This window comes from Lampris incognitus, chromosome 17, assembly GCF_029633865.1.
Source record: "Lampris incognitus isolate fLamInc1 chromosome 17, fLamInc1.hap2, whole genome shotgun sequence".
In the NCBI taxonomy this organism is placed as follows: Eukaryota; Metazoa; Chordata; class Actinopteri; order Lampriformes; family Lampridae; genus Lampris; species Lampris incognitus.
The window spans coordinates 23,958,652-23,975,192 of NC_079227.1; the positions used below are offsets into that span (position 1 = coordinate 23,958,652).

At 44.4% G+C, this 16,541-nt stretch overlaps 1 protein-coding gene across 1 annotated transcript in view; it reads right to left on the reverse strand.

The window, feature by feature from the left end:
- The window catches only part of tanc2b (tetratricopeptide repeat, ankyrin repeat and coiled-coil containing 2b), a 179,095-nt gene that overhangs the window by 29,668 nt on the left and 132,886 nt on the right, over positions 1 to 16,541 (reverse strand). Inside the window, exons 8-10 of the mRNA XM_056297127.1 lie at positions 7,232 to 7,415; positions 5,609 to 5,857; positions 1,171 to 1,302 (exon numbers count right to left, since the gene is read on the reverse strand). Coding sequence (XP_056153102.1) covers positions 1,171 to 1,302; positions 5,609 to 5,857; positions 7,232 to 7,415 — 565 coding nt within the window. The remainder of the gene's footprint in view (positions 1 to 1,170; positions 1,303 to 5,608; positions 5,858 to 7,231; positions 7,416 to 16,541) is intronic.

Consider the following 16,541-nt stretch of genomic DNA (forward strand, 5'->3'; position numbering starts at 1 on the left):
AGGGGCTGGGAAGAAAAAAATAGCAACGAGAGAGCTGCCCCTGTCATCTTCTTTTCCCCTAACTGCTGCATATCTAACATTCACTGCCAACAACAATAACAACCCTCCTTATTTCAGCAATGATATTTGAATTTTCAAATCTGTTTCAAATTGTTCCTAGTTTAACAAATTACTCACCTTACATTTACACCAGCCATTTTACAGAGCAATGACCCCCCCCCAGTCTGTCACTCTAATCTAAAAAAAAGAAAAAAGAAAAAAAAAGTTGCATTTCCCCTGTATTTGTGTCTCTGCACACAGAAACCCAGTTCCCCAAGCAAGTTGTTTTCCTTTTGCCTCCTCCTGTGGTCCTACCCTCTCACACTCCATGACTCTCCTGGAGAAAATGCATGAGCGGTGCACTCGAGGGGGGCTCTGACACTGATCTGAGGAGGCAGGAAGCATGCTAGGATGCAGTCGGGTGGCTTGTAAACACACTCGGCTGCCCTCAGAGGAAGAAGGTTGAAACAAGTGCTGTGGCAGTGGTAGTAAAACTCTCAGGGGCAATAGCACTTCCCCTTTCCTCACTTCCTCTCCCTGTCTCTCTCTGCGTCTGTCTACAGCTAGCTGCCTTGAGCCAAGGAATCGCATCACAGCTCAGCAGAGCGCACTCGCGGCAGCTAAGTGGGGACTTAACAAGTGTTTAAAACACATGGGGATGCTTATTTCTATTTGCTTGGATGTTACAAGGCTGCAATTATGGCTCTCATTAGTGGCTAAGTGACAGAGAAAAATGGGCGCGGGACATGAAGCCATTTGACCCGCTGGAACTTTGGAGGAGGTTTACCATGTCATGAAGGTGCTCAGTGTTTAGCAGACTTGAAGATTGTGCAGCGAAGCACACGCCAACTGAACATTCAGTGATCCAGACTTTTAAACTTTGCGCTGTTAACTTTTAACAATGACAACCTGATGAAGTGCACATTATACAATCCCCTAGTGCCTCTCTCCCTTTCCCTCTGTCTCTCTGTCTCTCTCACATGCACACACACACACACACACACATATACAAATTAAGGAAATTAATTAAAAACAGACTACATTTAAGTCTGAGGTGGCTGTCTCTGTGTATGCGTATTTGCAGCATTGTGCATGTCTGTGTGAGTGTCTATGTGTATGGCTGTTGCTTACCCCTCAGGTCCTGCCCGGAGCGGCCTGGCCCACAGGTGGTGCTCTGCTTGGGCATGCGCAGTGAGGTGCGCAGTGGAGTGTGTCGCTGCTCATCCAGATATGCAAGGTCCTCTAGGTGGGCTGAACTGGTAGCTGTGGACATGTGTTTGTGTGTGTGAGAGAAACAGGGAACATAAAATAAAATAGAAAGAAAGAGTGTATGAGCAGAGTGAGAGCAAAGAGAGTGGATAGAAGGGGAGAGAGACAGGGAAGGAGAGAAAAAAAGAAATACAATTAGTATGGACACCCATGGATGTATGCACACACACATGAACAGCACCAACTCCCGCCAGTGTCTTGAGGCAGTCGTCAGGCTCCACTACCCAGGTTCCAGACTCGTAAACTCATATTGGAGGGAGTAAGCCAGCCCGTGTGCTCTCCGTCCTAAAATTTCCTCCTCTCAACGTCTGTCACACGGCAAGGAGGCAGATGCCATCCGGCCCTTCTCAGGATTAATTAGCTCAGCAGACAAATGTCTTATTCATGGAGAGCACGCCGTCTGACGTTGGCTGTTGCTTGTTCACACCATACTGACACTTCAGGGCCAGTTCTCAGGATCACTGAATCTTAAATGGAACCGAAGGCTACCGGCGTGAGCAGGCAGAGGACTTGATTCTCTGTCACACCTAAATCCCGCAGCTGGGTCAGAGGACAGAGAGGCAAAAGAAAAGAAACACTGAACTAGGCCTTATATCCTTCAGGACAGATTAAGGGACTTAACCAACTGAAGGCCTGGGGCGCCCCGATGGGCTGAAGAAGGCCAGTCTTCGCTCCCCAGTCGTCACATCAAGACCACCTTAGTGAGAGACGCAGGAATCATTTTTGCTATCATTTCAAAAAAGGCTTTAACAGGGTATGCTGCTAGCATTAAGCCATGCTAATGCAGTCTTGATTGAGAAGAGATAGATAATGTGAAGGGAATAAAAAGTAAAGACGAAGAGATGGACTGGCCTTCAGAGGAGGAGGAGAGCAACCATTTACAGCTGCTCTACTTAATATGCCCGAGTTTATTCTTTTGGAGTAAAAGCAACTCTATAGGTACTATTAGAAGTCTATATTATTGTAAGAGTAAATAATTACAATTCTATTGTAACTGTACCTGAAATATTGTTTGGTCCTTGGAACCCAATAGGTGTCAAAGAGGGAGGAAAAGATGTGATTGTCAGAGCATGGTTGTCCCAAGTGATATCCTCTTCCCATGCAGCCCAAAACCTCTAACATTACGCTCCCTCCCGTGACTCCAGAAGAGATAAAGAAGGCCCGCAAGCCCTTGACCGAGTACTTCTCAGACCCATTCTGTGTCTCAAACTTGACCTTACCTTGTCTTTTCTGGATTCAGATAAGAGCACTTTGTGAGCAGTAGTGGCTAACGCTCTGGCTAAAACATGTGTGGCTTGGCGCGTGTTGCATCTGTGTACGCGTGTGTGTGCGAGTGCTGCGGAGTGAATGAGTCATTCTGACCGTGGAACCAACAATGAGCCACATGGGTTTTCCCAAAATGGAGAGCGTGGCAGCTGAGAATGCTGGAGGCTTGGCCCTGATGGGAACGGCGGGAGGTGGGGGCAGCACGGGGGAACTACGGATTCAACTGTCAACAATGAACTAGGTTAGTGGTTGATACTGTCCAATGAAGTTTGAACCCCTCCAAACAAAAACAGTAACCCTCTTCTTTTCAGCTGTGTTTCAATTATAAGACTGTGTGCTCATCATCTCTATCTGCAATGCAGCAGGCTGGTGGGGGAAATCACATTCACTGTGCCTGTGCCAATGCGCTACGACAGAGTACACAGTAGGAAAGAAATAGAGAAAAGAAGAAAAAAAAAGGTGAAAGAAAAGAGGGAAGCGATAAGATGGGAGAAAGAGAGAGAGCGAGAAAAAATGTGTCAAGAACTGACTCCCAGAGTCAGTTGTGCAGCATTGGGCAACAGCAGCTACATCATACACTTCCCGGAGATAGATGGTGATAAAACGCACACGCACGCACGCACGCACGCACACGCACGCAAACACACACACACACACACACACACACACACACACACACACACACACACACACACACACGGGGGTCAAGCAATAATCATGCAGAGCTTTCTGAATCACAGCCAAACTGGGCTGACATCCAGAACAAGGCACAGTGTGAGCGCGCTAGCCCACCAGTTATGAGGTGGCTCCAGGTGCTCTAAAAACATGGCCACTTCTCTCTCATCTCACGAGAGGACTCGTGATGGATAACAGTTACTGGACTTTAAGAAATATTATTTCCAGGTGTTACTTAGCTACACCTGCAAGCATGAAATAGGGTTAAAAAGGAAGGAAGAGCAGATCAGGAAATCCATTCAATGTGAATAATAACCCCTCCACCCCCACCTTAAAATATGGGAAAAAATTATCTCTGATCAGTTTTTACTTCTGTAAATAGTTGTAAATTTATTCTGAGAGAATGAGAATGTGAATAGAGCCTTCTTTCTCATGTCTTTATCCGGGTCATATTTCCACAATCCATAGGCAAAGTCCGATAAGCTGAGCCTGAGGCATAATAAAACCCTCCTACAAGGAGTCAAGCGGGAGCTATGAGTCAGGATGTGACGAAACATTTCAGAGGCCTACTTTATCCTCACATATCCACGAGCTCAGAAATACCTTCATTTAACCAAACCATGTGAAGATAAGGCATTCTTAACCATACCTTGAATTACTTTTAAGGTTTTTTTTTTGTATACCTGTATGGTGTGTGTTGGATATGCTACAATTTTCTCTACCCTTACTCATGCCACGGACTAAAAAAAAAAAAAAAAAGAAAGGAAAAGACAATGGAGACTTGCATTTCAATTTGGTCTGATGTCCCTTTTAAATAAATAGACCTAAAAGGGGTGGGAAATGAGCAGTGGGAGATGGAGATGAACGCTCCATGTGAATCTCCCACCCTCACAACACACTACCATGATTAGGTAATGGAGCCTCTCGCTCCCTCTCTCTCTCTCTCTCTCCCCCTCTCCATATCAAAGTGGGCTTCTCTGTCACTCTGGGGGATAGAAACAGTTAATGCCTGGGGCTTTGATGTTCCGCTGCTGTGTCAGCCCAGCCAATCCAGAGCTCGCTTTTGCCTCACATCCCTACACCATCTATCTTTCTCCTGTGGAGAGGAGAGAGAGAGAGAGAGACGAGCTCTTCCTTCTTCCCCTTGCTCGTGCATCCACCCCCGCTATCCTTGCATTGGAGTTCCCGCTCCTCACTCCTAGGGACCATATCGCAAATGCCTTCTTAAAAATCACCGTCATTTTTCCTGCTCTCTATTCTCCCATCTCTCCCTACCTCACTCACTCCCTCTTTTTTTAGCCTCATCTGCAGCGAATGTTATTTCTTTAAGCTGCCTCCAGCTCAGTCAGTCTCCTTTGAGGGTCCGGTTAGTTAGGGGAGGAGAAGAGATTGAGGATGATTCTCCAAAGCCTGGAGACTCGCTGGGCTGCGAGAAAGCCCAGTGTCAAACATCAGAACATCCCCGGCATAAAGAGAGGGTCACAGCTGCAGCGCCGGGCGGTGTCAGGCATATCGTAATGTTCAGTGAAATATAAATACCTGTGTACATTCACACACAGACACATACGCTTTACAGCCAGAGTGGGAGAAGTGCATAAAAGAGGTCATCATTTACAAGAGCCACTCTGATTGCGAGAACAATGCAATCAGACCTGTTAGGACTGCTTCAGTGTTACATAACTGACATTTCTCACATGTATTTACCGTTACTTTCGGAAGCCTATCTGTAGCAAGTCATAGTTTATACAATGAATGCGCACATCAATGAGCCCTCGTGATAAAAGTGGAAATGGCAGCGCATTATTCTTCTCTGCATTTTAAATCCATACCGCAAAGCTGAGAGGAGGGTTACAACACACAATCAGATTTACAGCCATCTAAAATGGTAAGATATGTGGAGGGACTTTTCAAAACCAGGGCAAGAGACAATGCTGTAAAATTAAAACATCCCCCAAGAAACCAAGCCTCTTTTCTTCCTTTAGAGATAGAAGAAATCAGATTAGAAGGAGAGGATGACAACAAGTATACATTTGGATCAGAGGAATCAGAGGAGTTGGAGAGGAGGTGGGGGTCAGAGTCCAAAGGAGTGGGTCAAAGTTCATGTCGGAAGAAACCAAGTGAGAGGAGTAGTAGAGAAGCAGCTGTCAGCACATCTGGAGTCAGAAATAGGGAGCAGCATGGCTGCACACTTGCAAGAAAAAAAAATCTCATTTTGTCAGAAATTGACCAGCTTAGCAGAAAGCATCTTTGTCCATGTACTGTTTCTATGTTACATCATTTCTGACTCTGCAAAGACAGCATCACTCTTCTACTCCTCCAAGATAAAGGGAAAATTGTGGAGTTGAGGTGGGGGACTCACCGGCCACAGAGTTAGGACGGGGCATGAGGTACAGGGGAATGGAGTGGGCAGAGTGGGAGGACATGCTCTCCAGGTTTCGTTCAGGGATTTTGTTGAGACTGTAGGTGGAGGCAGCCATGTTCTCATCCACCCGGTACAAGAACGAGTCCATGCCTGATTTCTGTGACTGCCACAGCTTTGGGTTCCCACGGGAGCCCTCGCCGTATTTGCCTCCTCTCTCCATGTTCTCAGAGTAGCTGGTCAGGGTGGCTGCAAAAGTAAAAAGGCAATGTCAGAATGGCGAAGAGGGAGGGAGTAGGGGCAGTATTTGAGGAATGCAGGCGTTCTTCATTGTTGTACAACCATATTTGTATGGGCAAGGTATTCAGCGCAGCTATGGTTAGCTGCGCTGAATGGCATGTTAGCTGAGGTCTAAAAATAAGAGCAGTATGTGTTTGACTGTCTTTGTCTATAATTTTGAAGCATGAATGGGTCCGTCTCCAAGCTATATCAAAGATCTTTGAAACCCATAGAAGTCAAATAACAGCCTAAAGGTCCTTTGGCAGGTCTCAAATGGCTGCTGCACAGTCTAGGCTGTAGAGGGCATTTTAGGGTTCCTAAAAAACAGAATGACCACCTAAGCAGGCCAGACTGGGTAAACCAGAACACTCTATTGAATTACCCAAATTACCCAAACTCTATTTGATAGTCTTGCCACTAATATGAGAATTGGTATTTCAGTTGTGCTTGATTACATCACATACTTCTTAGCTTTTACTGTTGATTTTAATCAAGTTTACTTTAACTGTGGTAAGCCACTTGATAACCGTTTTTAGTGCCATGCAAATAAAATGATCAATGTTATTATCATTATTTCTTGATGTATGCCCAATAATCCAGGTGTAGAATCCCAGAAAAGATGAATCAGTTCATCTGGACAGAGTTCATCTGGTTTAGTGGGAGAAAATTTTCATCACTCATTTAAGGGACTTTGTCAGTCTCAGTTGACTGTGGATATCCCCACCCTTATAAACAATACTCAATGGCCATCGGTTTCATATGGAAATTGCCATTACCATTAAATTAGAGTTACACTGACCACATGTACTATTCACAGAGGACTGGAGAATACTGAGTCAAAGAGTCCATTTATGTGAAGAGGGAACGACCATCTCTGAACTGAGGAGGGGGGCCAAGAGTCTGCCACCATTTTACAATGCTGTGATTGCAGCTATTCCCCAATCCTCTGTGAACAGCGCACATGGCCATTATATCGCCATTGCATTTGCATATGAAACTGATGGGCAGTTTCAGTCGTTATGCAATTGTGCTGTTTATGAGGTGGGGATACCTGCAGTCAGCTGAGACTGACGAAGTTACTGAGATGAGTGATGAAATGTTTCTCCAACTAAACCTTGTATCAAGATGAACTTATTCAACTTTTCTGGCATTATCAATATACTGATTTATTAGAAGACAGGTAAGGGGTGAACCAAACTATTCTCAACAGACAACAGCTGTGCTCTCGTAACTCCACAAGCAGGTGTGGTATACCACAGTGAGTGTTCTTTGATGCGCATTTTGTATTTGTCTATGTGTTGATCTAGTTTATGGAGTTGTGTGGGCCTAGATTCCTGGTCTCACCAATGATCCCACTGTCTCTGCTCTCCAGGGTTGATGTGGGACTGGTGACTGAGCCGTACGCACAGTCCTTGCTGCAGGCCTGGCCGGGCATGTTAGGGGGCAGGGTGGAGCAGGGGCTTCCTGCAGGGGGGGAGGCAGTGCTGCTGGTAAGGGTGGAGCATGGACTGATCCTCTGGTTCTGTCCCTGTAATCGACAGAACGACAAATACTATATGAACGCTTTATTGAGTTTTCAAATGATACATTTTTTTTTTAGGTCGCTAGTGTATGAGCCAAATAACAGTAAGTCTCACTTAACTGTTGCGGCCCTAAAAACTTCAACCCAATTCATTGTTAGTTTTGCCACAATGGAAACAAATATACACACAAACTGTATATATGAACAGGCAAATAGTACATTAATATACAATAAAATCGTACATTTCATTAAAAAAAATGTCTTAAACACAGGTGAAGCCTGCTTTTCATCTTGATTTCATTTGGCAGTATCAATAAAAAGTCAAAGCCACCTCTCTCGCAAAACCAGAAAGATGGCATTCGAGTCTGGGATATGACCAGAGACACAGGAAGGCAGAAACAATGGAAGAAAATGGTAATCACTCTCTTGAGAAATATTGGGAATGGTCATTTTGAAAATCGTTACCCACAAAATATTTTGGGAGAAACCCCCCCCCCCCACAAGAACTGAAACACTGAAAAACATCCAAAATCACATCCTCATGTATGCAGCATTTCCTGGCATCCTCTATGTTGATGGTAGCTGTCACGACTTTGTTTTGGCACCCCGCAGTGACCTTCTTCTGTGTCGGCTCAGGTTAGAAGAAAGAGAGACCACAGGGGACAAAGGCACTCTGCTGTGTCTAATCTGCTCCTCTGCACACACAATGCACAACCGAACATACACACACTCAGACTTTCACTCACACATATGTGTGTACACCCACGCGAGTGCATGCTTGGATTCATACAAAAACATGCAACATACACAGCTGTGCATACGTGTAACCTCTTGTGCCGTAAGATGTTGTACTTACAGATTTCTACACAAACACTGATAGCCTTGCCTCTCCTTTGTGTTGGTGTTTAGAGCAGAGGTCAGCCTTGGGTGAATGCTTCAGTGACTTACAGTGAGGATGGGACTCGAGAGTGACTACTGTATACACACACACACACACACACACACACACACAGTCTGTAGCGTATTGAGACAGTAGACAAAGGATGATCTATATTTTTGTTGGTTTGGTAGTTTTAATATGGTTAATGTAAGCCCAAAAGACAAAAAAAAGAGTCTGTTCTTTAAAATCTGTTGTTGAAATAAAACTTAAATGGTAAACGGACTGCATTTATATAGTGCTTTTCTAGCCTACCAACCACTCAAAGCGCTTTGTATGCCTCACATTCACCCATTCAAACCCATTCATACACTGATGGTGCAGGCTGCCATGCAGGGACATGCACAGACATTCTGAGGGGCTGTTGCTCCAACCTGGAAAAAAAGGCAACTCCCCCACCCCGATTTTAGGCGCTACCCATCAGCATGTACCTGAATGGTGTAAAATATGGTCATTTAACTAACCACAAATCAATTTTAAATTTGTAAATTGTTTAATGTTAAAGATTAATGAAATAAAAAAACTGCACAGTTAGTGTAAGTTAACACATCATTCCAGAGATAGTTTCGTGTAAACTAGTTTAAGCAGCAATATGATTTTGCATCTTGAGCCGAACACTGCCATCTATCATCTATCTCTACCTGTATGATCACACCGTTTCAACATGGCACCAGTGGTCCTTCATTTAATTACTTGTTATAGACAGCAGAAGCATTTAAACTTCGAGGAAACATTTTTGAAAGCAAAAAAGTAAAAACCACAATATTCAAACAACAAACAAATTCTTTGAACTCAGATGATCATGAGTTGATATTGTAGCCGTCATGCTAAGTAAACATTTTAAAATAGATTTTACAAATTCGAGTCAATGGAAATTTAATATACTTCACTGTATCATCCAAAAGCAAGTATTTGATTGTACTCATATCTCCATGAATGAATACCACAGAATGTCTGGATTATAATAATAAACATTTCTGCCGATGAAATTTCCAGAAACAACATATATAAATACAGTGCCAGGCAAAATGCCAACATATTATTTTCAATCCAATTTCATTTTATTTTTATAGTGCTTTAACGAAGTGTTGTCACAAAGACACTTCACAGACAAATACAATTTAGAGAAAAATAACTTAGAGCATCTGTTAAAGTTTGGGGGTATCAACACATTAGCCCTAACAGTTGCAAGGCTATAACAACAAGGCCTATTCATCTGACTTATGCATGACAAATTATAAGTTTTTGTGTGCTTTCCCTACCATCTCCAAGTATTCCAGCCTGCAAACCCCATTTGTGGCCGTACAAAAACCTTCCCCCAACCCACAAAACTATGAACCATTTCATATTTCAAATGACTGTGTTTCCTCCTAAAAGTTTTACAACTGAAATCAGCCATATAAAAAATGTTGGTTCTTCTATGTGAATAAGAGTGTAACTTGGAATTCTGCAAGACTGACTACAATTGTAGATGAAAGCAGCCAAGAATTGATCCTTCAGGAACATATTGCTATTTAAACAAAACATACATCTAGTTCGCTCTGTGTAAAATAATACAATGTAAAAGCGTATAAATGACGACGATGATGATGGATTACATTTATATAGCTCATTATCTAGACACCCAAAGCGCTTAACGCAGAAGGGGGAAACTCACCTCAACCACCAACAATGTGCAGCACCCAGCTGGGTGATGCATGACAGCCATTTTGCGCCAGACCGCTCACCACACGTCAACTTGATAACAAGCAATAGGTTGGTTGGACTGGTTGGATAGGATGGTCTGGTTCGCACATGAACCAGAGCTTCATATTGACTGTAAACAATATCTTATCTAGCATGATTCAACAGTCAAAACCACTAGATCCCATATCTCTACAGAACGCACACTTAAAGAGGTACTAAGCACTTGAAGGGATACTAAACACTTAAATGTGTTTTGTTTTTTAGCTGTAAACTGAATGATATGACTGTGCGGTGATGAAATACATCATTGCTGGCGTTAATACTGACATTTCTTTCCAAATTTATGAAAATTAGCATTTCATGGGTTGAAAATGGCCCAACAAGCCATTTGCTGTTTTAAATCCACCCTGAACCTTGCAAGGCCAATGCTGACGTAGTCAACCAGGTGGGCGTTATCTACATCATGAAAAAAAAAAAGTAGAGAATTTTTTTTTCTTTGGCGTTTCCCTTTTTCTCCCCAATTGTACATTGTACTTGGCCAATCAACCCACTCTTACCCACATCCAACTTCCCACCTGCAGACACGACCAATTGTCTGTAGGGATGCCAGACCAAGCCGGAGGTAACACGGGGATTCGACCCAGCAATCCCGTGTTGGTAGGCAACGGAATAGACCGCTATGCTACCCGGACGCCCCAAGTAAAGAATGTTGATGCCCTCTAATCAGAGTTGGGTGACCCACCTTCCCCAGCCCCCGCCCTTGAATGTGAGTCTGATTGCAGACTACAAGAGAGGGGCGTAACTTAAAGTGGACGTAACTTAAAGTGCGAAGGTGGGCGTAACTTAAAGTTGTCCAAATCACACAGAACCACACGATATGTCAAAATGAGATGTCAATACACAAAATAGCTGCCTGCAGTTTTCATTGGCTTTTGTGAAGTTTGGTGATTCAATCAAATTAGTTCTAACTTATTTTGTAAAGTAGTATATTCCAGTCATATCTAGGAAGAATTTACAGATAACCGCCATAGTATGAGAAATTGAAATTATGTTTGTGGCATGATATTGATGTGATTAATGTTCGCTAGCTCTATGCTAACTTGTTAGCCAGTCACCTGCCGGAAATGCAGAAGAAGAGGAAGACTGCTGGAAATGCAGAATATGAGGATGTGTTGGTGCTAGAATGCATTGTCCGGAGGGAGGTGGGAGGAAACTCCGCTGCAGGTCATCAAATGCTCACAGCGGAATCGACAAATCTTATGATTGGGTAGGGGCTTGGGCAGGGGCTAGTTCAGTTTAGGAACAGCGGGAAACAGTAGATTGACATTAAACGCAGCTCGGGCCTTCGATCCTCACGCGTATTTCTTTGTCCAGGACACCCCCCCCCCCAAGGTTCTGAGCATGCATCTCGGGCTTTCGGCCCTCGCACCTTTAGTAACCAACACTATGTTAATACATAGCTATAACTATAAAGCTAGTGTGCTAGCAACATAATCCGTGATTCCGCTGTGAGCATTTGATGACATGCGGTGGAGTTCCCTCCCACCTCCCTCCGGACGATGCATTCTAGCACCAACCACAACTGGGTCGGGTGGGCTGGGTTTGCACTGCGACTAGGGGAGCAGTCGGCCCGTCAACCGCCTCTCTCTGCTGCCGGAAAACCACGGCTTGTCTTGCGAGGCCCCCTTCCGTCTGAGGCAAGTCTGCGTCATAGCGGTCAGGGTGTCTTTGCAGGATGGGGTCTGACGCCATGCCGGAAGGCGGCCCATGGAAGAGACTAGGTATGGCGGTGTGAGCCGGTGACTTGCACCGGGCCCTTCTCGCACATCTCCCTAGCTACTCCTGTCCATGCTCCCGCCTCACATATCCACCCCCCCCCATCTCAGCCCCTTGCCCACTTTTTAGCTTTTTTTTTTTCAAAATTATGCAGCAGGTGGAGTTTGGCTCAGACCTGGGGGAGAAGTATTAATGGAATGATCATAACTAATAATAATAATAATAAATCAATCTTATATAGCGCTTTTTCTAACACTCAAAGTCGCTTTACAATAAACGGGGTGAAACAACAACAGATAAACATAACAAACATATAGGGGTGGATGGGAAGGGAGGGGCTACGAGAGGGAGAAGTGGAAGATACACACGATGCCAGCATTACTCTCCGACTCAAACAGATACAAAAGGGCAAGAAAAAAAAACAACAGCACTGTAGACCTTGATTTTCAGATGCTAATATTTTCACTGGGAGTGATGAAGAAGGACAGGATTAGGCATGATTATATTAGAGGGACTGCTCAAGTTGGACGGTTTGGAGACAAAGCAAGAGAGGCAAGATTCAGATGGCTTGGACATGTGTGGAGGAGAGATGCTGGGTATATTGGGAGAAGGATGCTGAATATGGAGCTGCCAGGGAGGAAGGCCAAAGAGGAGGTTTATGGATGAGGTGAGGGAGGACATGCAGGTGGCTGGTGGGACAGAGGAAGATGCAGAGAACGGGAAGAAATGGAAACGGATGATCTGCTGTGGCGACCACTAATGGGAGCAGCCGAAAGCAGTAGTAGTAGAGACTGTAGACATCGATTTTCTGTAGGGGTTTACTCCCGTAGCCTATTCCTCTCCCGAGGTATCCACTAGGCAGGGGCACTATTTAACCCATAGCTGGGGGCTGGTTCGTGGGCATCAGGGAATATCCACACATCGGTGGGCCTACGTACCGCACATCTAGGGACCAGACCTCCACCGAGTCCCTTGTAGTTCAGCCAGGGTCCAAAGTGTACCCAGTTACTGTGTGTCACCACAAGGAGGCACTACATAGGGCTTGCTGTTGGAAAGGCTATGTACTGGCAGGGAGAGACTTACGTGCTTGGCTATCTTGTTGCATTTCTGCTAGCCAGTGGTGAAGGTTGAGAGCGAGACGTGACAGACACAGAAGACTACACCAACACACTAGACGCTTCACAACAACCCCACTTCTTATACAAGAATGTCAAACACTGAGGACACATCTTGCATGTAGCCTGCTGCCTACATGTTAGCAACTGTATGTCACAATGCTTTGGCTGAAAAGTAGCTGTGTGTTGTTTATATTCAGACCTGGCAGTTCTTGTTTGGCCCTGGTGGTTTGTTTGACTCACAGATTGTAATAGTTGAGAGCTTGGCAGCCCGCTGGCCATTCCATGGTTCCTAGGTTCTGTTCAAGGCTCTGTTTGGTTTGTGTGTGCGTGTGTGTGTGTATACATGCATGTGTACTGAATACATACGAGTGAGTGAGTGAGTGAGTGAATGAGAAAGAGAGAGAGAATGTGGCTGGTAGGCACTCATCCAGTTATGGCTTTCTGCACTAAGCATGGATGGCGCCACTAAATTGCTACATTCACATAAGCTTGACCCCAACACAAACACACATGCACAGATACTGCCATGTTCACCCTCACACGAATATATAATACCTATCCATATATCTACGGAGATAAACACACACACGCACAACACACACAACACACAACACACACACACACGCACCACACACACACACACACACACACACACACACACACACACACACACACACACACACACACACACACACACACACACACACACACACACACACACACACACACCTGTATAGAGCAGCTCTATCTGCTGGGCTAATGAACCCCGCCTTGTGTTGCTCTGACCTTAAACACCAGGAGAGGATTGGATTGAACTTGGGGCCTTGCTGCTATTTAGGAAGCAAGAGAAACGAGTAGAGGAGACAATTAACTGCACTCTCCGCAATTTAAGGTCACCTTGTTCCATCAGCTGGTGAGGTCACGCTGCAGAGACTCCAGCTACTGCAGGAATTCAACCATCCCTTATGAAAGGTGCCAGAACTCAAGCATGTTATAGGGAGAGACAGAGACTGGGTTAAGCAGAAACGAGCAGGGGGAAGGGGGGAAAAAACCCCAAAAAATTGGCACCGGTGCCCAGCAATTTCTCCATTCACACATTCCAAAGCATCACGTGTTCCTTAGATCACGGATAAATCAAATCTATCATAGTAATACTTGAATGTTTTATAGCAATACATAAAGGTGGGCCTGGGTGCCCCGTGCCAATCCAAAGCATGTGAAAAAGGAAACAAATCCGAGGTGCTGTTCTCTTTCAAAAACTGAAAAGCCTTTATCTTATGGGTTAATAAATCTTAAAAACACATTGCGGCACAAAGCAGGCCTCGCTCAAGAATCTCCAGTGTGTCTAATTACAGGTCTTAACGCCTGAAGAGACCAAACTGGGATTTGTAGTCCTCCGAAAGAATGTGTAGTCCAGCCAAGAGTTACTAACCAATATGCACAAGATGACCAGTAGGCCTAGACAACATATGAAGTAGACAACTTTTAATATGCACGAGACAAAGTATTTCATAAGATTTACAGTCTTATACTATTTGAGGTACTAAGTAGCCCAAATCAAATGAATAACAGTTTCCTTTAAGAGACCAAAATAAAATTACCAAAAAAGCCCAAAGCATTACAAGAATGAAGTACAATTCTTCATTTAACTTTGGAAATAGTGTAGCTTCAAGTTTACAAATACAGAACGAGTTGTATTGAGTATGTATTATAACAACCTCCTCTTTTTTAACATGCATTGCCAGGACAATTCTCACTCACAATCTGTATGGTATATTTGTATTCAGCCAATCTATCTTTCAATCTCGCCTTTGTTCGACCAACACAAACACACCTGTATGGACATTTCAAACATATAAACCATATGTGCACTACTACAATTTGTAAGTTGAAGTGCTTTGTACGATTATATTACAAAGGTTATGTGATTATATTGTCTTTCTTGATGTTGTGAGAGTGACTAGACTGGCTCTAAGAGAAAATACCGCTGGGTTTGGAGAGTTAGTTTTGTTTGTAGGTAAGGTTATGATGGCTAGTCTATCCCACAAGGTGGCAGCCCAATTATAAGAGAAGCAGGTAGTTCATTAAAAATTTCCATTTTGGGGCATCCAGGTGGCGTGGCTGTCTATTCTGTTGCCTACCAACACAAGGATCGCCAGTTCGAATCCCCCTGTCACCTCCGGCTTGGTTGGGCATCCCTACAGACACAATTGGTCATGTCTGCGGGTGGGAAGCCGGATGCGAGCATGTGTCCTGGTCGCTGCTCTAGCGCTTCCTCTGGTCGGTCGGGGTGCCTGTTCAGGGGGTAGGGGGAACTGGGGGGAATAGCGTGATCCTCCCACGCGCTATGTCCCCCTGGTGAAACTCCTCACTGTCAGGTGAAAAGCGGCTGGCAACTCCACATGTATTGGAGGAGGCATGTGGGAACAGCGACTGGGATGGCTTGGAAGAGGGGGATAATTGGCCAAGTACAATTGGGGAGGGGGGGGGTGTCCATTTAGAGTAGGATCACTCTCAATTCATACTTTTCATATACTTAAATATTGGTGAACGTAAACCTAATGTTAGGGCTGGGAAACAATGCAATTCACCTACCAATTATCTTTCAATGGTATTGTATCAGGAGAAAAATCGAATTTTGTCATATTGCGATCATTTTTTTGTCTGAATTAATGAAAGCAGCGATCTGTTGCCTAAAATTTCTCACAAAATGAGGTCTGAAATATTTGAGGGAGTATTTTTTGAAAACTAGCTTTGGTTTGATACCATATTTCACCAGACAATTCAATGCAATGAGCTTCAGTTCGATTTTTAAACATGGTGGTTTTGTTTATGGAAGCAGATATCGTGTTATATATATCAACATTGTGTAACATCCCAAATGATTACTCTGACAATATTTTCCATATCACCCAGCATTACCTAAGCCCAACATATTTTTTTCCTGTTGTTAACTCTCTTTATGTTGGTCATGGTGATAAACACTTTTGTTTTCTCCATAAACTGCTGTGAAATGGTTCAAATGGATAAATTTGTAATGCTAACATGGGTTAAAGAAAGACTGGCGATATCATTAGCGGGAAATTGAATCATATACACGAATATATAGCTTGCATCTTGTCGTCATTGTATCCAACATTGTCTAGCTAAAGTTTAGTGTACGCCATGTAATCATCATCATCGGCGGTCACTCGGGCTCAGGTATGACTGTCCTTGAGGACGCCTGCGCGTGACAGCTTTTTACGTGGAGTGGCTAATGTACCTGCAGCCACCACACAGTCCTAGTCACCACACTAGACTTATGTACAAGCCCCCCTCTCTCACTGCTATCCCCCCCCTTTTTCTCTCCAATTGTACTTGAGCAATTACCCCACTCTTCCGAGCCATCCCATTCGCTGCTCCACCCCCTCTGCCGATCCAGGGAGGGCTGCAGACTACCACATGCTTCCTCTGATACATATGGAGTCGCCAGCCGCTTCTTTTCACCTGACAGTGAAGAGTTTTGCCAGGGGGAGGTAGCATGTGGGAGGATCATGCCATTCCCCTCAGTTCCCCCTCACCCCCGAACAGGTGTCCTGACTGACCAGAGGGCGCTAATGCAGCAACCAGGACACA